General features: G+C 43.7%; 1 protein-coding gene across 2 annotated transcripts in view; it reads right to left on the minus strand.

The window, feature by feature from the left end:
• The window catches only part of LOC124794885 (putative glycerol kinase 5), a 405,885-nt gene that overhangs the window by 39,307 nt on the left and 341,916 nt on the right, over positions 1–24,662 (minus strand). For both annotated transcript variants that reach the window (XM_047258580.1, XM_047258581.1), the window contains one exon: positions 11,152–11,246. In XM_047258580.1, coding sequence (XP_047114536.1) covers positions 11,152–11,246 — 95 coding nt within the window. The remainder of the gene's footprint in view (positions 1–11,151; positions 11,247–24,662) is intronic.

Consider the following 24,662-nt stretch of genomic DNA (forward strand, 5'->3'; position numbering starts at 1 on the left):
CTTTGTCCTTTGCCGAAATGTGCTCACTTCTGTCTGTCTATTTTCAAAAGCAAATGCATGTGGTAGCCTCTCATGTTGCTTTTTATCGTTGTCAAAAACAGCCACATCAATCCTATCGCACTTGGGCTGCTGAACTTCACGGCCTCAGTCGAAAGTGTCAATTTGTTACTGACGGTCACAAAGAATCCTAGGCCGATTCCATGGTACGGGATGCTATTATCCGGTCGGTGCCCGACAAAGAAGTTCGGCAACGTGGCCTCCAGTTGGCGAATCCGACTCTAGATGAAGTTCTCTCCATTGCGCAGTCTTTTGAAATTTCTTGCACCACTGGGGCGCAAATAGAGGTGTGGGGTGATGTCGAGGAAATACAACCTCTGTGCGCTGTTGACGACACGTGCAGCGCGTCCCCACCGGCCGACGTGGCTGCAGTGCGCTTCCACACGCAGCCTCAGCCTAGCCGTAAACAACCTGCTAAGAAACTGCAGCCAAACCGCCGGCAACTTCCTTCATGTCCACGGTGTTCTACGAAACATCTACGCGAGGATTGTCCCCAACGTTGGGCTGTGTGTCACAGTTGCAAAAAGAAAGGTCATGTGTCTTCCGTTTGCAAATCCGACCGCATACATGATGTTCATGAACATGCACTGATTCTGATTCTGTGTTGTCTGTCAATTGCACTTCTTCCCTTTCAGGGAAGTTATTCCTCACTGTACAAATCCTTGGTCGAGATGTTCGCATGCAAGTGGATACCGGTTCTGCTGCCATTATAATTAATTCTCAGATGTATCTTCAGTTGGGTTCTCCACTCCTGTCACCTGTCACTCGGTAACTAAGGATGTACAATAAACAGAAGATTTCTCTCTTGGGACAGTTTAATGCTGAGGTATCTTACAAATCCGTCGTTTGCACTGTTCCCATATTTGTGGCTGACCAGAGCAATGCAGAAAATCTTTTTGGATTCGATGTCTTTCGCATTTTTGGGTTCTCCATAGATGACTCTGTCAATATTGTCTCTGATGCTATTCCTTATGCTCAACTGGATTCCTTGTCGACGACATTTTCGTCGCTTTTTTCTCCTGGGTTAGGCCGTGCAAACGACTTTGAAGCTCATATCATGCTCAAACCCACTGCTCGGCCTAAGTTTTTTTGGGCTCGGCTCATTCCTGTGGCCCTTCGTGATCGGGTAAAACGGGAGTTGGATCGTCTCACTACTTCAGGGGTCTTGCTTCCTGTCACTTCCAGTGAGTGGTCCTCTCCTGTCATTGTCGTTGCTAAACCAAATGGTGAATTCGTCTCTGTGGCGATTTCAAAGCCACTGTAAATGCTCAATGCCTCATCGACACTTACCCTATGCCCCGTCCTGAAGAACTGTTCACTAAACTTGCTGGAGGCCAGTATTTTTCTAAAATTGACCTGTCGGAAGCTTATCATCAACTTCCTCTCGACGCTGCTTCCCGGCAGTTTCTGGTCCCTAACACACCTTTTGGCCTCTATCAATACCAACACTTGCCATTCGGGGTTGCTAGCGCCCCAGCTCTCTTTCAGCGATTCTTGGAACAATTATTGCTCCCTGTCCCTGGGTGTATCAATTACATTGATGACATTGTTGTCACTGGCTCCACCAGTGAAGAACATCTTCAAAATCTCCGCACACTTTTTCATGTCTTACAGACTGCCGGTCTTAAGTGTAATCTTCAGAAATCACAATTTTTTCAGGCATCTATCATGTACTTGGGGTTTCAACTCTCTCGGGATGGTATTCGTCCGCTTCAGCAAACTGTCACTGCGATTGATGCCCTTCCTCGCCCTACATCTGTTAAGGAACTGCAGGCCTTCTTGGGAAAAATAGCATACTATCACAAGTTTTTACCGTCTGCGGCTTTGGTGGCTCAGCCGTTGCATCGCCTGTTGCATAAAAAACGTGCCTTTTCACTGGTCCGCATCATGCGAAGTGGCTTTCTAGAAATTGAAGACTATGTTGAAACAGGCCCCGTGCCTGGCTACTTATCAACCTGGCCAACATCTTGTTCTTGCCACAGACGCCTCCCAATACAGGGTCGGTGCAGTCCTTGCGCACCGTTTTTCTGACGGTTTGGAACAACCCATTGCTTATGCCTCCAAAACGCTCACAGATGCCCAACAAAAGTATTCTCAAATTGAGAAAGAAGCTTTGGCCATTATTTATGCTCTTCATAAGTTTGGTGTTTTTCTCTATGGCTCAAAATTTCATCTTGTTACGGATCACAAACCACTTGTTTCCTTGTTTCATCCATCAACGTTGCTTCCCAACAAGGCTGCACACCGCCTCCAGCGTTGGGCTCTTTACTTGTCTCATTTCAATTATGAGATTCATTTCCAGCCAACAGCTCAACATGCAAATGCTGATGCTCTGTCTCGCCTTCCCATGGGTCCTGATCAGACATTCGATAGGGACGAACTTTTGTGTTTCCACCTGGATGTTGCCGAGCAGCAGGTTGTGGACAGGTTCCCCATCACTGGGGACAGGCTGGCGACTGCTACGGGTTCTGACCCTACCCTCTCTCGGGTTTTACGCTGTATTCAGAAGGGTTGGCCAGATCGCCCAGCCACTAAGACTTCTGATCCGTTGCGGAACTACTACGCTTTGCGCTACCGCCTCACGGTTAGGGATGGTGTTATCCTCCTCTCCACTGACAATGCTTCGCCGCGTGATGTGGTACCTGCGTCTTTGCATGCTTCAGTCTTGCGCCTCCTTCACCAAGGGCACTGGGGTGTGTCTCGCACAAAATCTCTGGCGCGCCGTCATGTGTACTGGCCTGGCATCAACTCTGAAATAGCACACATGGTCGCTGCCTGCGGCCCTTGTGCGTCACAGGCCGCTGCCCCGAAGTCATCTTTGTCACCATGGCCTTCGCCTGAGAAGCCCTGGGAGCGCATTCATGCTGACTTTGCGGGACCATTTTTAAGTACTTATTGGCTCCTTGTAACTGATGCCAACTCTAACTTTCCTTTCATTGTCCGTTGCACGTCGCCTACCACCGCGGCAACCACCAGTGCTCTCGCCCGCATTTTTTCTTTGGAAGGCCTCCCCCCTACTCTTGTTACTGATAATGGTCCGCAATTTGCCTCTTCTGAATTTGCGGATTTTTGTGCTCGTCATGGCGTTATGCATGTCACGGCCCCGCCGTTCCATCCACAATCCAACGGTGAGGCTGAACGACTGGTCCGCACATTTAAGGCTCAGATGCGGAAACTTCTGACTTCTTCTGCTGCTGATGATGTGCTTCTCCAGTTTCTGGCGTCTTACCATTTCACCCCCATGGGCGACCACAGCCCGGCTGAGCTCTTACATGGCCGACAGCCCCGCACGCTACTTCATCTTCTGCGGCCTTCCACCTCACGGCCGCGGGTGCCTTCACTTGGCCGGTTCACCGCCGACGACCTCGTCTGGGTACGGGGATATGGCAGGCGGCCAAAATGGAGCCCGGGCCACATCTTAAGACACCGTGGCAGACGCCTGTATGAAATCCAGACAGACACGGGTGTTGCAGTGCGTCATTCGGACCAGCTTCGGCCTCGTGTGCCAGCAATGCCTGTTCCGAATGCCGCTACACCACCTACAGCTCTACCTGACACTCGGGATCTTGGCATCTCTCAATACTCACAATGCAGCCCTCTCACCATCATCGCGATGCCAGCACAAGAACGGACGCCACCAGGAGACGTGCCCATGCAGGAACCGGATGACCATCCTCTGTCAGAGCAAATCTACTTGCCTCCTCCTCCAACGGACGCCGACACATCGCCCATGTCTCCTGTCATATCAACTGGACTTGCCGCAACAGGCAGATTGGTGCATGGGGCCCTAGCAGATTCGACCCCTACGTCTCCTGTCATCTCGACCCGTTATCATCGGGGACACTTCCGTCCGTACGGGAAGCCTCCTCCTCGAGACTTTACGGTGAGTCAAACAACGCCTATGGATGTTAGCCATCTCCAGGAGACCTCCATCAAGACCAGTGCAACAATTTCAAAGGGGGGAAAAGTGTTGTGACTCGCCGATCATTCAAAGCGCCACCGCGCAATTACGCGCATCCTCTACATGCGGCGCTGTCTGCCAGCCATGCAGCAGCTGCGCCACCTAAGCGGCCAGCAGAGCAGCGGCTGCTAGACTGGGACTCAGTGCTCATTCGAATGCTAACGTGTACACATGTCTTGCTTGTCAACTTACTCTGTGACTTATATGTGTTGTGTCGTTCTGAAATATATGTGTTAAACTGGACGTTATAACATATTGTAAATCCTATTCAGATTTCTGAATTATTTAATGAATTCTTTATAAATGTAAACAAATCAAACATCAATGTAGCAGAATACCCAGATAAGGTAAATTTCTCCTACAGTGAGCAATTCGAAGGTGAACTTTTCAGAACATCCAAAACTACTGTAGAAGATATAGAAAATGTTATACTATCACTAAAAAGTAAAACATCAGCAGGATGGGATGGGATCCCAACAAAAGGGTTAAAAACAGTCTCTACAATAACTGACAGCCACTATCTACAGTAGTTAACCACCCCCTTCAAGAAGGTTATTTTCCGACACACTGAAGTACTCAGTAGTTAAGTCACTATTCAAAACAGGCATAAAAGGACATATGGGAAACTATCACCCAGTCTTCCTTCTTCCATCACTATCAAAAGTATCTGAAAAGGTAGCCACCATACAAATTCAAAATTTCATAGAAAAAAAATCAGTATAGATTTCAAAAAGACAAAACTACAGTCTCTGCTATAAACCATTTTGTGGATAAAATTAGTTCGTCTCTAGACAATTCTCTGCATGCCACAGGAATTTTTTGTGGCCTATCAAAGGCCTTTGAGAGTGTGAACCACTCCTTGCTACACTATAATCTGGAAAAGTATGGAATTAGGGGCATGGTATTAGAATGGTTCACGTCCTATCTAACCAAACAAAGACAAAGAGTGGTTATATCATCAGCGAGGGGAACTTATATTTCAGAACGGAAAACCATGTCACAAGGAGTACCCCAAGGTCCTGTCTTAGGTCCCACTCTGTTTCTGTTTTATATAAATGATTAATGTTGTAGCTGAGTGGTCAGCACAACAGACTGTCAATCCTAAGGGCCCGGGTTCGATTCCCGGCTGTGTTGGAGATTTTCTCCACTCAGGGACTGGGTGTAGTGTTGTCCTAATCATCATCATTTCATCCCCATCTACACGCAAGTCGCCGAAATGGCGTCAAATTGAAAGACTTGCAGCAGGCAAGCGGTCTACCCGACGGGAGGCCCTCGTCACACACCATTATTATACTTAATGTTGAGAGTCACACAGTTTTGTTTGCAGATGATACATCTGTAATCATTGAAAGTAACAGTACTGAACAAATTCCCCAAACTGTATTAAATACTTTAGAAAAATTAGATACATGGTTCAATTTAAACGGATTAAAGTCACACATGGAAAAGACTCAGTTAATGCAGTTTAATACAAACAAGCAAAATTAAATGATATTCAGGTCAGTCACAGAAACCAAGATTTGCAGAAGCTAGCTCTGTGAAATTCCTAGGAATGCAACTAGATAAAAATCTACCATAGGTCTCACATGTACAGTACCTGCCAAATAAATTAAATACCCTAGCATTTGCAATGAGGATATTGTACAATGCTACCAGTATGGGCATAAGAAAAGTAATATATCACAACTACTATGAGTCAGTATTAAGATATGGAATTGTATTTTGGAGTAACACACACAATGTGTGTCGAATATTAAATTATCAGAAAACCATCATTAGAAATATGCACAATGTAGGGCGAAGAAAATCATGTCACCCACTCCTAAAAAAATCTAAGTATATTAAGTGTTCCCTCACTATACATCTACGAGCTGACTATCTTTGTACACAATAACCCTGATATATTTGTAGCAAATCATTTTCAACATGATAACAACCAGTTAAAACTTTATGCCCAAACTCCACATTATGTGAGTACGAAAATTTATAACGAAGTGATAGAAAGAGAACTGCTCAGCATAAATTTAGAAACACCGAAAAAAAAAAAAAAAAAAACTTGTATGAGAAACTAGTGCAGAAATGTTACTATTCAGCAGAAGAGTTTATGAATGACAACCTGAAAATTTGAGCAAGAGAGCAAGTACTTAGGACTGTTAATTTTTTAAAAGTTTGTTACTTTTTAAGACATATTATTAATTGCTTGGTTAATTAATTAACCAGTACAGTATATTACATTACTGACACTATAAGAAAAATTGTAAACAGTTATTTTGTTTTGATGAGTCTCCTGTACATTATGTCAATGACATGAAATTGTATGTTACGAGACAATAAACTTCTATTTTATTCTGTTAACATGTCATGTGGATGTTTCCCACACATGTCGCACGTAAGTTTTGCAATATGTGCTGTGTTAACTTGATAAACTATATTTAATAGTTTACTTTAACATGTATTTATCAGAATGGAACAGTAGCAGTCAATGAGACTTGCTTGTTAACATATACTGTTGAACAAAAATGGCTAGTTCTTCATCAAAGAATTAAGGAGCTTTTTCTGCTGGTGTGAAATTCCATGTCATCTCATCTTAGCATTCCATATATATTATTTCTGAATACACACTGTGAATACAATGTTGATTCCAGATTGACACAATACATGTAGTCCATTTTTTTGACACAATACATGTAGTCCAACCAATTATGATGCTAAGAATTACAATGTAGCAGGATCCCTACATGAAAAATTTTGGGGTATTAAACTCCTAGTGGACAAAATGCGAATACAATTGCTGAATGCATAATGCCTAAGTTTGATAAACTTTTGAAAAAAACCTGTAAACTGCTACCAGAAATTTTCGTTGGTACAGCAGTAATGAGTACTGCCATCAACTGAGTGCAATCTTAAGTGAGAGAAGCAAAACCTAGCACACATTTAATTCACCATTTATTTCATCAACTACATTCTCATCCATACAGAATATTGGTTTTAGGTGTAAACTATTTTATCAAAAGTACCCGGGCTTGAACTCTGCTGGGTACTCTTTCAGCGAGATGTTTGAATGTCTGTAGAGGAATGGCATCCCATTTTTCCTCAAGAGTGAGAAACAGAAAATGTTGTGATTATTTATTTCTTACACTGTAGCCTGTTACCTGTAAGTTAAACAAAGGACATATTCATTCTTACACAAATTATTCCTATCAACAGCAATATTTCCCCTGTAAGAAGGTAGTGATGTTAGACACTGTGGTCCGGAGCAAAGGCAACATTCTAACTCATCCCAAAGGGCAGGCCACTGGCAGGGCAATCCGTTTCAGGTAAGTTATTGTCCACAAACAGTTGCCTCACAGATGCCACTTTATAATAGGGAGCACTGTCATCCTGATACAAACTTCATTGTCTCTGAACTGTTCCTCTACTGTACACAATAGACAATGCTGAAAAATGTATTCATATCCTTACATACTTAGCATTTTCTTAAGCATAATAGGGGATCACACCCTAACAACAGGATATATCCCCATACTGTAACACCTTGTCCTCTGTACTTCACTGCTGGCACTGCACATGACAGGAGAACATTCTACAGGGACTCACCAAATCCAAATACTTCCACAGGATTGGCACAGCATGCAGAGTGATTCATCACTTGTTTACAGACTCCACATCACACCACATTAAGCAATATGTAGCATTGACTCCAAAAATGTGTGGCTTATGAGGAGTTGCTCAACCAATGTACTTCATTCTTTCTATCTTCCTAGACCATGGTCACAAAGTTACCTGGACTGCTGGTAGTACTTCCACTAATTTCATACGAATATTTACAGCTGCTTTCCACATTCCTCGATAGTCTCTGTTAACCAGCAGATAAGGACCATCCAGTCTTGATTTAGCTGTGGTTGTTCCTTTGCATTTATAATTAACAATCACATCACCAAAAGTTTATTAGGGCAGCTTTGAAGGGGTTGAAATGATCCTGATGGATTCGTTATTCAGGTGACATTTAATGACTAGTCCACAACCGAAACCACTGAGTTATTCTGATTGACCCTTTCTGCTGTTGCTGCTTCTCTACTGACAACACAATACGCCCCTCCTGCTTTTATACTGGCTGGTCTGCCTCTTGTGCCATCTGGTTGTCACTTCTGCATTACATATTGGTGTCTGGATACTTTTGATCAGACAATGTATATGCCACTTGATTGGTTGCTAGCAGTATATCAACTAGATCGAATTTAAAATCAAGCACAGCTGATGTTACCTGTATCAGAGGAAAATTCTATAAGGTAAATTAATAAATTATGAGACAGATTTTCTGGCCAGTGCTTACTTTCAGAAGGCAGGATTTCTGGAGACAAGCACATACAAAAGTAAAAGACAACTGCCTAGCTTTTGTAACTAATAGAACCTTCCTGGGGAGAAAAGTTGGATCAACTGGGGCAGGTTAAAAGAAGAGCAGGTCACTTAGACCCAAAGACAGGAGGGACCCCACCAGTAGTCTTTGTCTACCCTTGTCCTCACTAGCTTATTTTAATATGTGTATTCTCTTGAAGTTTTCCGAAATTCCTTCACCAGGGAAGACAAATGGAATATTCCAGAATTTGAAACACGAACAGCTGCTAGCATGAGTTTCTTAGAAGTAGATACCTTAGGGGTTGTGAAGCAGCTCAAATCGCTTGATACGGGCAAGTCTTCAGGTCCAGATTGTATACCGATTAGGTTCCTTTCAGATTACGCTAATACAATAGCTCCCTACTTAGCAATTATATACAACCACTCGCTCACCGATAGATCTGTACCTACAGATTGGAAAATTGCGCAGGTCGCACCAGTGTTTAAGAAGGGTAGTAGGAGTAATCCATCGAACTACAGACCTATATCATTGACGTCGGTTTGCAGTAGGGTTTTGGAGCATAAACTGTATTCAAACATTATGAATCACCCTGAAGGGAACGATCTATTGATACGTAATCAGCATGGTTTCAAAAAACATCGTTCTTGTGCAACGCAGCTAGCTCTTTATTCGCATGAAGTAATGGCCGCTATCGACAGGGGATCTCAAGTTGATTCCATATTTCTAGATTTCCGGAAAGCTTTTGACACCGTTCCTCACAAATGACTTCTAATCAAGCTGCGGGCCTATGGGGTATCATCTCAGTTGTACGACTGGATTCATGATTTCCTGTCAGGAAGGTCGTAGTTCATAGTAATAGATGGTAAATCATCGAGTAAAACTGAAGTGATATCAGGTGTTCTCCAGGGAAGCGTCCTGGGACCTCTGCTGTTCGTGATCTATATAAATGACCTGGGTGACAATCTGAGCAGTTCTCTTAGGTTGTTTGCAGATGATGCTGTAATTTACCGTCTAGTAAGGTCATCCAAAGACCAGTATCAGTTGCAAAGCGATTTAAAAAAGATTGCTGTATGGTGTGGCAGGTGGCAGTTGACGCTAAATAATGAAAAGTGTGAGGTGATCCACATGAGTTCCAAAATAAATCCGTTGGAATTCGATTACTCGATAAATAGCACAATTCTCAGGGCTGTCAATTCAACTAAGTACCTGGGTGTTAAAATTACGAACAACTTCAGTTTGAATGACCACATAGATAATATTGTGGGGAAGGCGAGCCAAAGGTTGCTTTTCATTGGCAGGACACTTAGAAGATGCAACAAGTCCACTAAAGAGACAGCTTACACTACACTCGTTCGTCCTCTGTTAGAATATTGCTGCGCAGTGTGGGATCCTTACCAGGTGGGATTGACGGAGGACATCAAAAGGGTGCAAAAAATGGCAGCTCATTTTGTATTATCACGTAATAGGGGAGAGAGTGTGGCAGATATGATACGCGAGTTGGGATGAAGTCATTAAAGCAAAGACGTTTTTCGTCGCGGCGAGATCTATTTACGAAATTTCAATCACCAACTTTCTCTTCCGAATGCAAAAATATTTTGTTGAGCCCAACCTACATAGGTAGGAATGATCATCAAAATAAAGTAAGAGAAATCAGAGCTCAAACAGAAAGGTTTAGGTGTTCGTTTTTCCCACGCGCTGTTCGGGAGTGGAATGGTAAAGAGATAGTATGATTGTGGTTTGATGAACCCTCTGCTAAGCACTTAAATGTGAATTGCAGAGTAATCATGTAGATGTAGATGTAGAAGTGATTTAGGAAAACCTACATCATGATGGCAGGATAATGACCTGAAATCTAATTCTGAGAATGACATTCCACTTTTACACTGCCTAATTGAGTCATTCATGTTTCAATTAGAACACTGAGAAAGCATATCCATTATTGGTATGCTGTAGAAATGCACAAGAATAACAGCACTATAGAAATCTATTCCTTGTAATGTAAAACTACCCAAATTGGTCATTGATGGTAAGAAGTACATGTGTGTGTCATTTTAAGATTATCTACAGGTCTTGTTATGAAGACCAACAACACATCCAAGTTAATTACTCTGAGATATAAAACTAGTGCAGACTGAAATGCTCCAGACCCCCACCCCTCACACCTTCAAATTTTGAAAGTGGGCGCTAAACACGTCAATGTGTATTAATCTACAAAATTCCTGTGAAACATCATTCCATAAAAAATGTTTTCAGTGTTCCAGTATCACATACTACTTCTCCATACAATGCATACAATGGCAGCTAGCATTTGCTTACGCAATTCTCAACTTCTGGAAGTTGGTCAAAATAACCAGTCCCTCATTCGTAACAATTGTTAACATATACTTATACCCATAAAACTATGGAGCATGTCTGTTAATATGGTAGTTGGTGATTCCACTGTCTCTCTGTGACTCGTCAACAGCAATATATAACATACAGTATATGAAGTCATTATGTCTACAGAATTGTTTCCTCATTGGTGTCCATAGGTTTTATGATGAGGAAGTAATTTTTAATTGTAGAATTAAAATATGAAAGATCGAAACAACTGTTCAGTTTTAATACAACTGGTACAAAATCAAAGCAGGAAACCTCATTTTATTACCAGCATTTTATGTACCATACAAGCCAAAGGGGCTCTTTAAGGCCTATCCTGACAATATATGAAACATTATTATGAAGAGAGTTACTTTTTTTAAAGTCAGGTAAGAACGTTAACAGTCCTCTCTATTACCTGCAGTCCACTGAAAGCGGGTATAAAGAAAACGCCACCTGAATCCTTAACAGATGTCGCAAGCTGTTCAGATTCCTCTGGACTTTTCAACCAACCTACAAACAACAAAACAACAACAACAACAATAATAATAATAACAATAATACAATAATAATAATAATAATGCAAAACATTTGGCAGCAGCAAGTGGGGAAAAAAGATACCAGAAAAAAACACTCAATGTAGGTTTATATGCCAAACAGTTAGTTGATTGTGCAGAAAGCTTTAGACAATTTAAATACACAATTTTGGGCATCTAGCCAGGTTAATAATTCTATTCTTCTGCACAGTTTTTCCACAACTGGCATACTATCACTATCTGGGCTCTAACTACACAGTACTATATTGTTCGCTAACATGACAACATACCGTCATATCCATTCTAACTCAATTCCCTACACTGGTCGTGTTCCTCTTTACATGCATTTGTCTTTTGGTCATGACATAAGAACACCACATTGTAACTGGTCCATGACATTTCCAAACTGACAGTTATACATTGATATCAAACAGAGTTCTGCATCCCACACCTTGCTTACAACGAACTCTAGGTTTTTGTTTATGAAGGCTTCCAACACATAAGCGGATTTCACTAAGAGAAATGTGTTTTTCCAAAAAAAAAAATGGTTTTTCTAAAAAAAATAAAAACACACAAAAAATTAACATGAAATGGAACAATAAATGTACTGGATTATATTCAAATTACACAGAAATAATGCATCATAGTTCAGCTTTAAACCTGATCAGAATTTCTAGTGATTACAGGATTGTAGCTATAATGAAACTAAAGACCAAATTAATGAGAGCTGAACATATTAAGCACAAATCTTGTTTCACTGCTTCAGGGAATTTACATACAAACAAAGAAAATAAACAACAAGGTAGTTTAAGACTCTAAAGAATGAAAAAACTGCACCCTTAAATGTGAGATATGAGATGGTATTACAACACAGTTGAACAACCACAAAGGAGCTATAAATAATTAAAACATAAAATGATAAAGTTTTCAGAGGAAACAACAATATTGACTGTGAGAAAAGAATTAAGTGCCTTTGGATTAAAGAACACCACACACCAAAAGGCGGAAGCACTGAGTTGTGCCAGCTAGAGTAAAAATGCCACATTTTAGCAGGTCGACTATGTTGTGGTGGATGTAGTACCAGGAAGGTTGGGTAAAGGGAGAGAGAGGAGGGAGGTAGGGAGAGGGATTGGGGTGGGTGGCTAGTGGCTTGGAGGGAGGTAGCCAGATTGCCATCTAGGAGTGTGGGAAGGAGACATAGCAGGTAAACGGGCTAGGTATCTGATGCATAGTTGTTGGAGCTGGTAGGGAGTGGTGCATGTTGAAGGTGATGTCAGGATGTGAATTTGGAGGGGGTGACAGGACTGAGGAAGGGGAAAATGTTAGGTGAAGGGCTATGTGAGACAAAGTGCAATTGGAGATTGAGGCCAGAATGATTACAGGAGAGCAGCATGTGTTGTAAGGATAATGCCCAGCTGCATATTTCAGAGAAGCTGGTGGTGAAGAAAAGGACCCAGATGGCCTAGGTTATGAAGCAGCCATTGACATTGGGCATGCTGTGCTTAGCAGCATATTGTGCAGTCGAGTGGTCAACTGTGTTCCTGGCAACAGTTCGACGGTGGCTCTTCTACCAGGTGGACAGTCAGTTGCTAGTCATAACATAAAAACCTGGCAGTGTTCATAGCAGAGTTGATAGATGATGTGGCTGCTTTCACAGGTGGCATGGCCTCTGACTGGGTAGGATAGGTCAGTGAGAGAACTGGAGTATGAGGTGCTGGGTGGGTGCATTGGGCAGATCTTCCACCTTGGTCTGCCACAGGCATATGATCCCACAGTCAAGGTCTTGGGAGTGGCGGTGGCATAGGGATGGACTAGGATATTGTTTAGGATGGGTGGTGATGGAACACCAATTTAGAATGTGAATACTTTTGTATTAAAGGAGACCACTCATGGGTTGTCGATAGGCGCACACAAAAGAAATAATACTTAGTAGTTTTTGGAGTAACCCTTTTATGAGCTAGAGTAAAACACACACACACACACACACACACACACACACAGTGTTGCATTTTGGCAGGAGGACTAGGTTGTGGAGGGAGCAGTGTCAAGTGATGTCTGTAGAGGGAGAGTGAGGTGAGAGGTAGGAAGTGGGCTTTGGGGGGATGGGAAAGTAACAGTTTGGAGGGAGGCAGCCGGTTCGCAGGCTAGGAGTGTGAGAGGGAAGGGTAGCAATACAAGTCAGGCATCTGATGCATGGCTGCCAGAGCCAATGGGGAGTGGTGCATGGTGAAGGTGACATGGGGATGCAAATTGAGAAGGGATGACAGGATGGAGGAAGGACAAACTGTTGGGTGCAGAGACAGTGGCTACTGGAGATTGAGGCCAGAATGATTACAGGAGAGGAGCGGGTGTTGTAAGGATAATTCCCATCTGCACAATTCAGGGAAGCTGGTGGCAGAGTGAATGATCCAGATGGCCAGCATTGTGAAACAACTGTTGAAACAGGGCACATTGTGCTCAGCTCATGTTGTTCCACCGGGTCATCAACTGTGTTATTAGAAACACTTTCCGGTGGCCATTTGTCCTGGTGGGCAGCTTGTTGGTAGTTATACTGATGTAAAGAACTGTGCAATGTTTGCAACAGAGTTGTTATAGGACATATCTGCTTTCACAGGTGGCTTGGCCTCTGATGGGGTAGGCTTGGTCTGTCACAGGGATCGTAGGGATTTGATCCCTGCTGCAAGAATTTTGGTATGGGAGTGGCATAGGGATGGACTAGGATGTTGTATAGGTTGGGTGGATAATGGAGAACCACTTTAGGACGGGTGGGTAGTGTCTTAGGTAGAATGTTCCTCATTTCAGGGCATTATGAGAGATAATGAAAGCCTTGGTGAAGGATATGGTTCAGTTGTTCGTGTCCAAGGCAATACTGGGTGTCAAGGGGAGCACTCCTTTTTATCTGATTCTTGGGGGTACTGGGAGGTTTGGGAGTGTGTGAGAATATGGCATGGGAAATTTGTTCTTGTCACTGTGTATGTCATCCACAGGGGTTGTGAGTTTTGAGAGGTTAGATGGCCCGTAAACAGTTTCATATAGGTGGGTGCCATATGGGTGCCCCTGGCTAGGTGTTAGTTGCAATTGTTATGGTGTATTAGGAATGAAGTGGTGGGTGTGGAGTCTGAAGGACATTGAGAGAAGTAGAGTCCAATAACAGCAAGGCCAAGCACATGCAGGATGTTGTTGTATAGGGAAGTGGCATCAAGTTGTATAGGAAGTGGCATCAACAGTAACAAGGAGGGATCTCAGAGGTAATGGGATGAGGATGGTGGAGAGTTGGTGATGGAGTTGGTTAGTACCTCTGATGTGGGAGGCTAGTTTCCAGGCAATTTGTTGGTGGTGATGCTCAATAAGAGCAGAAATTCTTTAATGGGGTGCACAATTTCCAGATACAAAGAGATATCCAGTATTGTTGGGTTTGAGGAGTATATAGAAGGTGGATGTAGAAGGTGGATGTAAGGGGTGTTGTTGGGGTGAGGAGGGAACTGGACTCAGGAAAGAGGCCCTGGAAAGGGTCTATGGAGTGCAGTAGGAATTGGAGCTGTGTTGGACTTCTGGGATGGGACCATTATGGCAGAGCTTGTAAGTGAGTAGCCAGACAGTTGGCGGAGTCCCTGTGGCTCCTTGCAATAGTGGTGGAGCCATTGCCTGCAGGAGGATGATTAGGTCAAGACCGGTTTTTGGGTTGCGTATGGTTGTCCTTTCGTCTGTTGAAAGGTTAGTGCTCTTGGGGAGGGATCTGGAGAAGAACAGTGAAGCCACGTTGGAGGTAAAGAATTACTGGAAGGTGACCACAGCATGGTTAGGTGGAAGGGGCAAGTTCATGGTTGGATGGTGGTATGGACTGGGAGAGGCAAGTTTCACTGTTGGGGCTAGGATGGCTTTGGTTGGAGGGATTGGTGGCAAAGATGCATTTACACTGGAGGGATTGGGCAAACGATAGAAGGTCTTTGACTGGTTCTACATAATTAAACTTGAGCATGGAACTGAGGGACAGGCCTTCAGATAGGAATGAAACTTCTGTGGGACTGTAATTTTTGGTGAAAAGTTTAGCAACAGTGTTTTGGGTTTGCTTGGGTCCTGTGTTTTGTAGGATTTTGGGAGGGAATTTTGGAGGATGTAGTAAAGTGAAGAGATCAGCTACATAAGGTCTGCGTGCCATGAGGGGTTGGTATGGGAGTTCACTGTGAATAGGATGGGTGTTGATAGATAGTAGTGCCCCAAGACAGTAGTAGGATGTTAACAGGTTGGACAGTTTATGGAAGTGCTGTTCAGAATGCTTTTCCAGCTGTTGGAGTATAACAGTTTCAATTTTGGAGATGTTCTGTATGTAGTGAGAATTGCACAGTAACAGTATCTTGTGGAGGGAGTAGACCTGGTTCTGGAATGCCTGTACCATGGAAAGGTGTTTGTTCAGTATCAGGTTTGTGAGGGATAGGGATTGGCAGAATCTGAAAAAGTGAAGGTCATTGTAAAAGGAGGGGTGGGATCCAGAAAAGGGGATTTTTATAGTTATACTGTTGGGGGCAGCTTCATGCCTTAGACAGCATTTAAGGAATAGGATGTGGGACTGTTTTAGCCAGGCAAAGCATTACTTCTTGAACTGGTGCAGATAAATGGAGCAGGAGTCCACTAGGGTAGGATGCTGTTAGGAAATGGTGACACGGGGCATGGGTGAGTGGAAGCATTAGGTGGTGACAAGAGAAACTGGATAATATAGCATAAGTTTGGGTAGCAAAAAGGATGGAAGAAACTGTGCTTGGAGCAATAGATGGCCTTGTGGCCTGATAGCATCTGATCACATGTAAGTTGTTAACACACTTGGGCAAGAAGAAGGAAAGACCTAAATTTCTGACAGAGCAATGTGTGAGGAGGGATGGATGGATTCAGTGGTGAAATGTAGTGGTTACTTGTTGGGAAAGTGTGATAACTGTGACCTGGTGGATGGGTGGTATTTAGAACAGCATGCAGCATAGTCATACCTAATCTAATCATCCTCCCTGCAGAGACAGGTTCCACCACTATCATGATGAGTCACAGTGACTACCTGACAGAAGGCATCCACTAACTGTGTGACTACTCCACCTACAAGCTCTGCCATAGTGACCCCATCCCAATATCCACCAAGCTTCCAGTCCCTACTGAAATCCATAGGCCCCTCCCAGAACTCCTCCCACGAGTCCAGCTCCATCCTCACCCTAACAACACCCTACATGCACACCTTCCACATTCTCCCCAAAATCCACAAATCCAACAATCCTTGACATCCCAATATAGCTGGCTATTGTGTGCCCACTGAAAGAATTTCTGCTCTTGTTGACACACACCACCAACCATTTGCCTGAAACCTAGCCTCCCACATCAAAGATACCAACCATCCACCATCCCCACGTCTTTATGTCCTGGATCCCAAACTGTCACTGTTGATGCCACCCCCCTATACACTAACATCCCTCATGCCCATAGCATGGCTGCTACCTAACTCTGCCTCTCCTAACATCTTTTAGACTCCAAACCTACTACCTCATTCCTTATACCTCTTACCAACAATATACTGACGCATGACTACTTTTTCTTTGAAGGGAAGGTATACAAAGAAATTCACGGCACAGCCATGCATGCCCTCATATGCCATCCTGTTTATGAGTCATATGGATGAAACCTTCCTAATCTCTCAAAACTCCCAACCCCCAAACTGATATCAGTTTCACTAATGATATCTTTATGATTTGGTCTTGGGGCCAAGACACCCTATCCACATTTCTTCACAAACTCAACAACTTCCACATCTGCTGCACTTGGTCCACCTCAGACCAATGTGCCACAGTCCTGGATGTTAACCTCCACTTCTCTGAAAGCTACATCCATACATCTGTTCACATTAAAACGTCTAACCACCAGCAGTACCTGCATTTCAACAGCTGCCATCCCTTCCACACCAAAAATAATCCATTCCACAATGCCTAGCCACCTGTGGATAACACATCTGCAATGATGAGAACTCACTTTCCCAGTATGCTCAAGGTCTCACGAAGGCCTTCACAGGCAGGCAGGCACTCCCCCCCCCCCCCCCCCCCCCCAAATCTAGTCCACAAACAAATTACCGATTCCATATCCTCACACACTCCCAATCCTCCCACCACTCCCTAGAAACAGCTACAAAGAAGACCCACTTCCCCAACTCACCCCTCCCCAGTCACTCAGTATCACCCTGGACTGGAACAACTGATCTATATCCTTTGCCAGGAATTTGAGTGTATCTCATCATGCCCTGAAATGAGTAACATCCTAACCATGTTCTTTCCTACAACAGAAAAGAATTAAAAGACTATATCATATGGAATTTTTGCAGAATTTATTGACATAAACCAAACTTCTGTCAAATGTTTACCTGGGGGATCATTATGGAAATACGAAAAAACCTGAATTGAGACATGCTATAAGAGAGATGCACATTATCCTGCAAAAACCTTTTAACAAAGTTACAAGAATGAAGAATCTAGGAATATACACTCCTGGAAATTGAAATAAGAACACCGTGAATTCATTGTCCCAGGAAGGGGAAACTTTATTGACACATTCCTGGGGTCAGATACATCACATGATCACACTGACAGAACCACAGGCACATAGACACAGGCAACAGAGCATGCACAATGTCAGCACTAGTACAGTGTATATCCACCTTTCGCAGCAATGCAGGCTGCTATTCTCCCATGGAGACGATCTTAGAGATGCTGGATGTAGTCCTGTGGAACGGCTTGCCATGCCATTTCCACCTGGCGCCTCAGTTGGACCAGCGTTCGTGCTGGACGTGCAGACCGCGTGAGACGACGCTTCATCCAGTCCCAAACATGCTCAATGGGGGACAGATCCGGAGATCTTGCTGGCCAGGGTAGTTGGCTTACACCTTCTAGAGCACGTTGGGTGGCACGGGATACATGCGGACGTGCATTGTCCTGTTGGAACAGCAAGTTCCCTTGCCGGTCTAGGAATGGTAGAACGATAGGTTCGATGACGGTTTGGATGTACCGTGCACTATTCAGTGTCCCCTCGACGATCCCCAGTGGTGTATGGCCAGTGTAGGAGATCGCTCCCCACACCATGATGCCGGGTGTTGGCCCTGTGTGCCTCGGTCGTATGCAGTCCTGATTGTGGCGCTCACCTGCACGGCGCTAAACACGCATACGACCATCATTGGCACCAAGGCAGAAGCGACTCTCATCGCTGAAGACGACACGTCTCCATTCGTCCCTCCATTCACGCCTGTCGCGACACCACTGGAGGCGGGCTGCACGATGTTGGGGCGTGAGCGGAAGACGGCCTAACGGTGTGCGGGACCGTAGCCCAGCTTCATGGAGACGGTTGCGAATGGTCCTCGCCGATACCCCAGGAGCAACAGTGTCCCTAATTTGCTGGGAAGTGGCGGTGCGGTCCCCTACGGCACTGCGTAGGATCCTATGGTCTTGGCGTGCATCCGTGCGTCGCTGCGGTCCGGTCCCAGGTCGACGGGCACATGCACCTTCCGCCGACCACTGGCGACAACATCGATGTACTGTGGAGACCTCACGCCCCACGTGTTGAGCAATTCGGCGGTACGTCCACCCGACCTCCCCATGCCCACTATACGCCCTCGCTCAAAGTCCGTCAACTGCACATACGGTTCACGTCCACGCTGTCGCGGCATGCTACTAGTGTTAAAGACTGCGATGGAGCTCCGTATGCCACGGCAAACTGGCTGACACTGACGGCGGCGGTGCACAAATGCTGTGCAGCTAGCGCCATTCGACGGCCAACACCGCGGTTCCTGGTGTGTCCGCTGTGCCGTGCGTGTGATCATTGCTTGTACAGCCCTCTCGCAGTGTCCGGAGCAAGTATGGTGGGTCTGACACACCGGTGTCAATGTGTTCTTTTTTCCATTTCCAGGAGTGTATTTCTGTCTGCTACATATCACTCCCAATGAGTCTAAAGAAAAGGCTGTTCAAATTACAGTGCAGACACTGATAACTTGCTTTAACTGTAAAGGAATGATGAATTGTGTGCTTCACAAAATGAAAATAATCTACATCTAACTACATTAATGATTCACACTTAAAATCAGTCAACTCATTCAGGTATTTTTGTGTAACATTTTGTAGGGACATGAAATGGAATGATAACATAGGTTGAGTTGTAACTAAGTCAGGAAGCAGACGTTGGTTTATTGGCAAGGTACTGGGAAAATGTAGCCAGGCTACAAAGGGGACTATTCACTGGCATCCCCGATCTTAGTACATTGTTCAGTTGTGTGGTACCCATACTAAACAGGACCGACAGCAGATACTGGAAGTAAACTAAGATAGGCAGCAGGAATGATGACAGGTTTGCTTGACTTTTGAGAGAGCACCATAGCAATGTTTAAAAATTTGAACTGACAGATTCTTGGAGATAGGTGCAAATAATCCCATGAATGGCTACTTACAAAATTTCAAGGACTAGAGTAAGTAAACTTTAGTAGCCCCATCATGTATAAACGGAAATACAACACACTGATACACATGCCATCACTCATGTCTGGGAAGGGCACCGTCTACTGGGGAGCCGCCAATATCACAGGCCAGATATATGAAATTCTGTAATGGACAAATACAAGGCCAAACAGAGGTTGGCGGGATCTCAGTTTTTCTTTCACTAGCTACTATCTGACTCTGCCTCTATGAAGTAAATCATGACCACCACTGCTGTTTCCAATGTCTGACATGTTCTGTTTGTTATTCAATTTTTTTCCAACAAAATCCATGTGGTAGCAGCAAAGCTACATTTTTTACATCACTGCAGATCACATGCTGTAAGTTATTAATTTTAAATTCCAGATTTGCGGGAGATGAATAGTAAACATAAATTCGTGTGTGTGTGTGTGTGTGTGTGAAATATCACAATTTGTGCAACAAACTTTTCCAGCAGACTTTGTTCACATGTGGTCCAGAACTGTACTGATAAAGTGCCATGCATTTACATAAAAGACTCTAAAGTGGTAAACAAAATCCATTCTGCAGCAGCCAACTGGCACTATTCTCCACTGATCTGGGCTAGTACCAGGCTCCATTTGCAATGATACAATTTGTTTCCACGTTGCCTTGTTAGTTTATCCTTGCATTCCAGATGGGAAAGTTGACATTATGGGGATGAGTGCTGTAAGTGTTTATGCAGAGGTCATAATGCAGAAGCATATCATAGTGCTGTGGGCACCAGGCACTGGCTACAGCCAGTTCTTTGTTACATGCAAAAGTGCAAGACATTCCAGTGACTTTTCTTACTAATACCAGCACATCAGTCTCAGTCATTAACCAGTCTGCTTACTTTAATATGGGCACTCCCTTGCTCAGCAAAGTGCAGTCAAAGTTGTGGGACTGTGGCTGCCATGAGGTATCACCACTTTTAGGTTTGCTCAGCAGATGTCACTTATAATTAGGTGACTTGAATGTTGTCATTCTCTCCTTGGTGTACTCTGCCTTTGGATTTTCATTACTTAAAGAAATGTACTTATTCTTGTTGGTACCCTGTGAAGCCATTTGATGTATTTTTTATGTGATTTGTGCCATTGTGGGCCATATTTGGTGACAAAAGGTGACTTTCAAGTTCACACTGTCTTAATTCAACAGCAAGTCCACAATTCTGTAAATCTCACCCAATTCCATGGATCATTAAGGATAAAGATAAGATTGAACTTGATAGGAATATAATAGAGGGAAACATTCCACGTGGGAAAAATATATCTAAAAACAAAGATGATCTGACTTACCAAACGAAAGCACTGGCAGGTTGATAGACACACAAACAAACACAAACATACACACAAAATTCAAGCTTTCACAACCAATGGTTGCTTCATCTGGAAAGGGGGAAGGAGAGGGAAAAACGAAAGGATGTGGGTTTTAAAGGAGAGGGTAAGGAGTCATTCCAGTCCCGGGAGCGGAAAGACTTACCTTACCTTAGAGTCTGCTTGTGTCTGTGTATGTGCAGATGGATATGCATGTGTGTGGGCTGCACATTTGGGAGGAATCCAGGTTGGATCCAGGGATCTGAGGCAGAACAGCAGGGGTGCCAAGTGGTGTTACTGACCACAATACCTGGGATGCTGTACCAGTAGTGCAACCAACTCTGGTTGAGGCACCTTAGTGAGTGACTTTTCTCTTCAGGGAGTCTACTGTCGCTGCTGTCAGAACCAGAAGGCAGTACTGATCACTCATGGGTCACGGAACGATGACCACTTGGTCATCCCATATGGATAACTCTGCCCTCAGCAGCTTCTAGGCCTACCCAGGATGTTCTGCATCCTTCATCATCATCACTGGTGGCCGCAGATGTCTCTTTGACCATGACATTTCCAGGATTCCAGCCCCTTCCATCACACTGTCCTGCCCTAACCCATCCGGGAGGTTCCGCCCCAACATGCAAATTTAAGGGAACATTTTGTAACCCTAGAAAATGTGCAAATGGAGCATATGGATGTATCGGTATGCATAACATTGCCCATGTCCAGTGAGGGCATATTTGGTGTGGAAGCTGCCAACATCACAGGTCAGTCACTTGGAGTTCCTTAGCTAGCTGCTATTATCTGATTGTCTCTATGAAGTGAACATAACACCACTAGTGTTTATTTGGATTGGATTAGACTTATGTTTAGATACTGACTGCTGTGCTTTCTGATTTACCTCATGCCTGGTGTAATGGGCCAGTTACCTGCACTCCACAGGCTGGTATAACATTTCCATGTAGCCATAAGCCATATAGTGCTTCTATTTGATGCGTGTTGGATTTCCCTAACCATAAGATTTATTTGGAACTGTGCTTAGTACTATAATTGGTATACATATTCACAACAAAGTAGTTGTGCTGGGACTTACATAATTTCAATCAGGAGCTACTACTGTTTGGTTTTGTGGACTGATAGACAACAGAATGTCAAATTTATTTTCAATAAACATTTGTTGTCCCTAAAGTTCACATGTTGAAGAATCTAGAAGTATTCTTCAACCCTCTATGTATCAGTCCATCAATAATCATGAAGACAAAATTAAATTAACTACAGTGTGCACAGAGGCATTTAAGCACTCATTCATCCCACAGTCTATATGTGAATAGAATAGGAAGAAACCTTTACATTTGAAATGTCATCTGCCATGCACTTCATAGTGGTTGTATAGAATCTCGATGTCAATGTACAAGGTGTTTCAAAAATGACCGGTATATTTGAAATGGCAATAAAAACTAAACGAGCAGCGATAGAAATACACCGTTTGTTGCAATATGCTTGGGACAACAGTACATTTTCAGGCAGACAAACTTTCGAAATTACAGTAGTTACAATTTTCAACAACAGATGGCGCTGCGGTCTGGGAAACACTATAGTACGATATTTTCCACATATCCACCATGCGTAGCAATAATATGGCGTAGTCTCTGAATGAAATTACCCGAAACCTTTGACAACGTGTCTGGCGGAATGGCTTCACATGCAGATGAGATGTACTGCTTCAGCTGTTCAATTGTTTCTGGATTCTGGCGGTACACCTGGTTTTTCAAGTGTCCCCACAGAAAGAAGTCACAGGGGTTCATGTCTGGCAAATAGGGAGGCCAATCCACGCCACCTCCTGTATGTTTCGGATAGCCCAAAGCAATCACACGATCATCGAAATATTCATTCAGGAAATTAAAGACGTCCGCCATGCGATGTGGCCGGGCACCATCTTGCATAAACCACGAGGTGTTCGCAGTGTCATCTAAGGCAGTTTGTACCGCCACAAATTCACGAAGAATGTCCAGATAGCGTGATGCAGTAATCGTTTCGGATCTGAAAAATGGGCCAATGATTCCTTTGGAAGAAATGGCGGCCCAGACCAGTACTTTTTGAGGATGCAGGGACGATGGGACTGCAACATGGGGCTTTTCAGTTCCCCATATGCGCCAGTTCTGTTTATTGATGAAGCCGTCCAGGTAAAAATAAGCTTCGTCAGTAAACCAAATGCTGCCCACATGCATATCGCCGTCATCAATCCTGTGCACTATATCGTTAGCGAATGTCTCTCGTGCAGCAATGGTAGCGGCGCTGAGGGGTTGCCGCGTTTGAATTTTGTATGGATAGAGGTGTAAACTCTGGCGCATGAGACGATACGTGGACATTGGCGTCATTTGGACCACAGCTGCAACACGGCGAACGGAAACCCGAGGCTGCTGTTGGATCACCTGCTGCACTAGCTGCGCGTTGCCCTCTGTGGTTGCCGTACGTGGTCGCCCTACCTTTCCAGCACGTTCATCCGTCACATTCCCAGTCCGTTGAAATTTTTCAAACAGATCCTTTATTGTATCGCTTTTCGGTCCTTTCGTTACATTAAACCTCCCTTGAAAACTTCGTCTTGTTGCAACAAGACTGTGTTCTAGGCGGTGGAATTCCAACCCCAGAAAAATCCTCTGTTCTAAGGAATAAACCATGTTATCCACAGCACACTTGCACGTTGTGAACAGCACACGCTTACAGCAGAAAGACGACGTACAGAATGGCGCACCCACAGACTGCGTTGTCTTCTATATCTTTCACATCACTTGCAGCGCCATCTGTTGTTGAAAATTGTAACTACTGTAATTTCGAAAGTTTGTCCGCCTGAAAATGTACTGTTGTCCCAAGCATATTGCAACAAACAGTGTATTTCTATCGCTGCTCGTTTAGTTTTTATTGCCATTTCAAATATACCGGTCATTTTTGAAACACCCTGTAGATATAGGTGTAGAAATATGAAGACAATTAAACAAACAGTAAAGCTGTGAAAATATATTTCCCATCCACCAAAATGTCAAATTGCATTGATATAAACATGGAGAACGTTTTATTGGTTTTCAAAGACTTCTGCAAGTTCATTAAAGAAATGGAAATGTATCAATACACTGTATGAATAGACATCATCTTGAAAATAGATATATTTTAATGTCTCGTTAAGAAAGACAGATCAGTAGCTTAGAGTGGATAGTAATAGCCTCTTTCATAATCCTCCAAGTCAACCACACCCTGGCCCACACTTATTTCACCTTCAAAGATCAAATTCTGTTAGCAAATCCATGGTACTGCCATGGGTAATTGAGTGGCAGCATCCTATGCCAACTTTTTTATAGGCTATGTGGAGGAATTCTTCCTATGTGTCAACATGTAAGACTCATTTTGTGGTTCAGATTTATTACTGACATTTTAATTATCTACACTAATGAAAGGGACAACCTTTGCTCTTTTTTCCACAAGTTGAACATCTACTCTCACATTCCTTTCACCTGGTCCTACTCAACTCAATGAGACACCTTCCTGGATGCCGATCTCCACTTCTCCACACCTGTTCATATCAAGTGTACCAACCACCAACAGTACCTC

The sequence above is a fragment of the Schistocerca piceifrons genome, chromosome 4 (assembly GCF_021461385.2).
Source record: "Schistocerca piceifrons isolate TAMUIC-IGC-003096 chromosome 4, iqSchPice1.1, whole genome shotgun sequence".
In the NCBI taxonomy this organism is placed as follows: Eukaryota; Metazoa; Arthropoda; class Insecta; order Orthoptera; family Acrididae; genus Schistocerca; species Schistocerca piceifrons.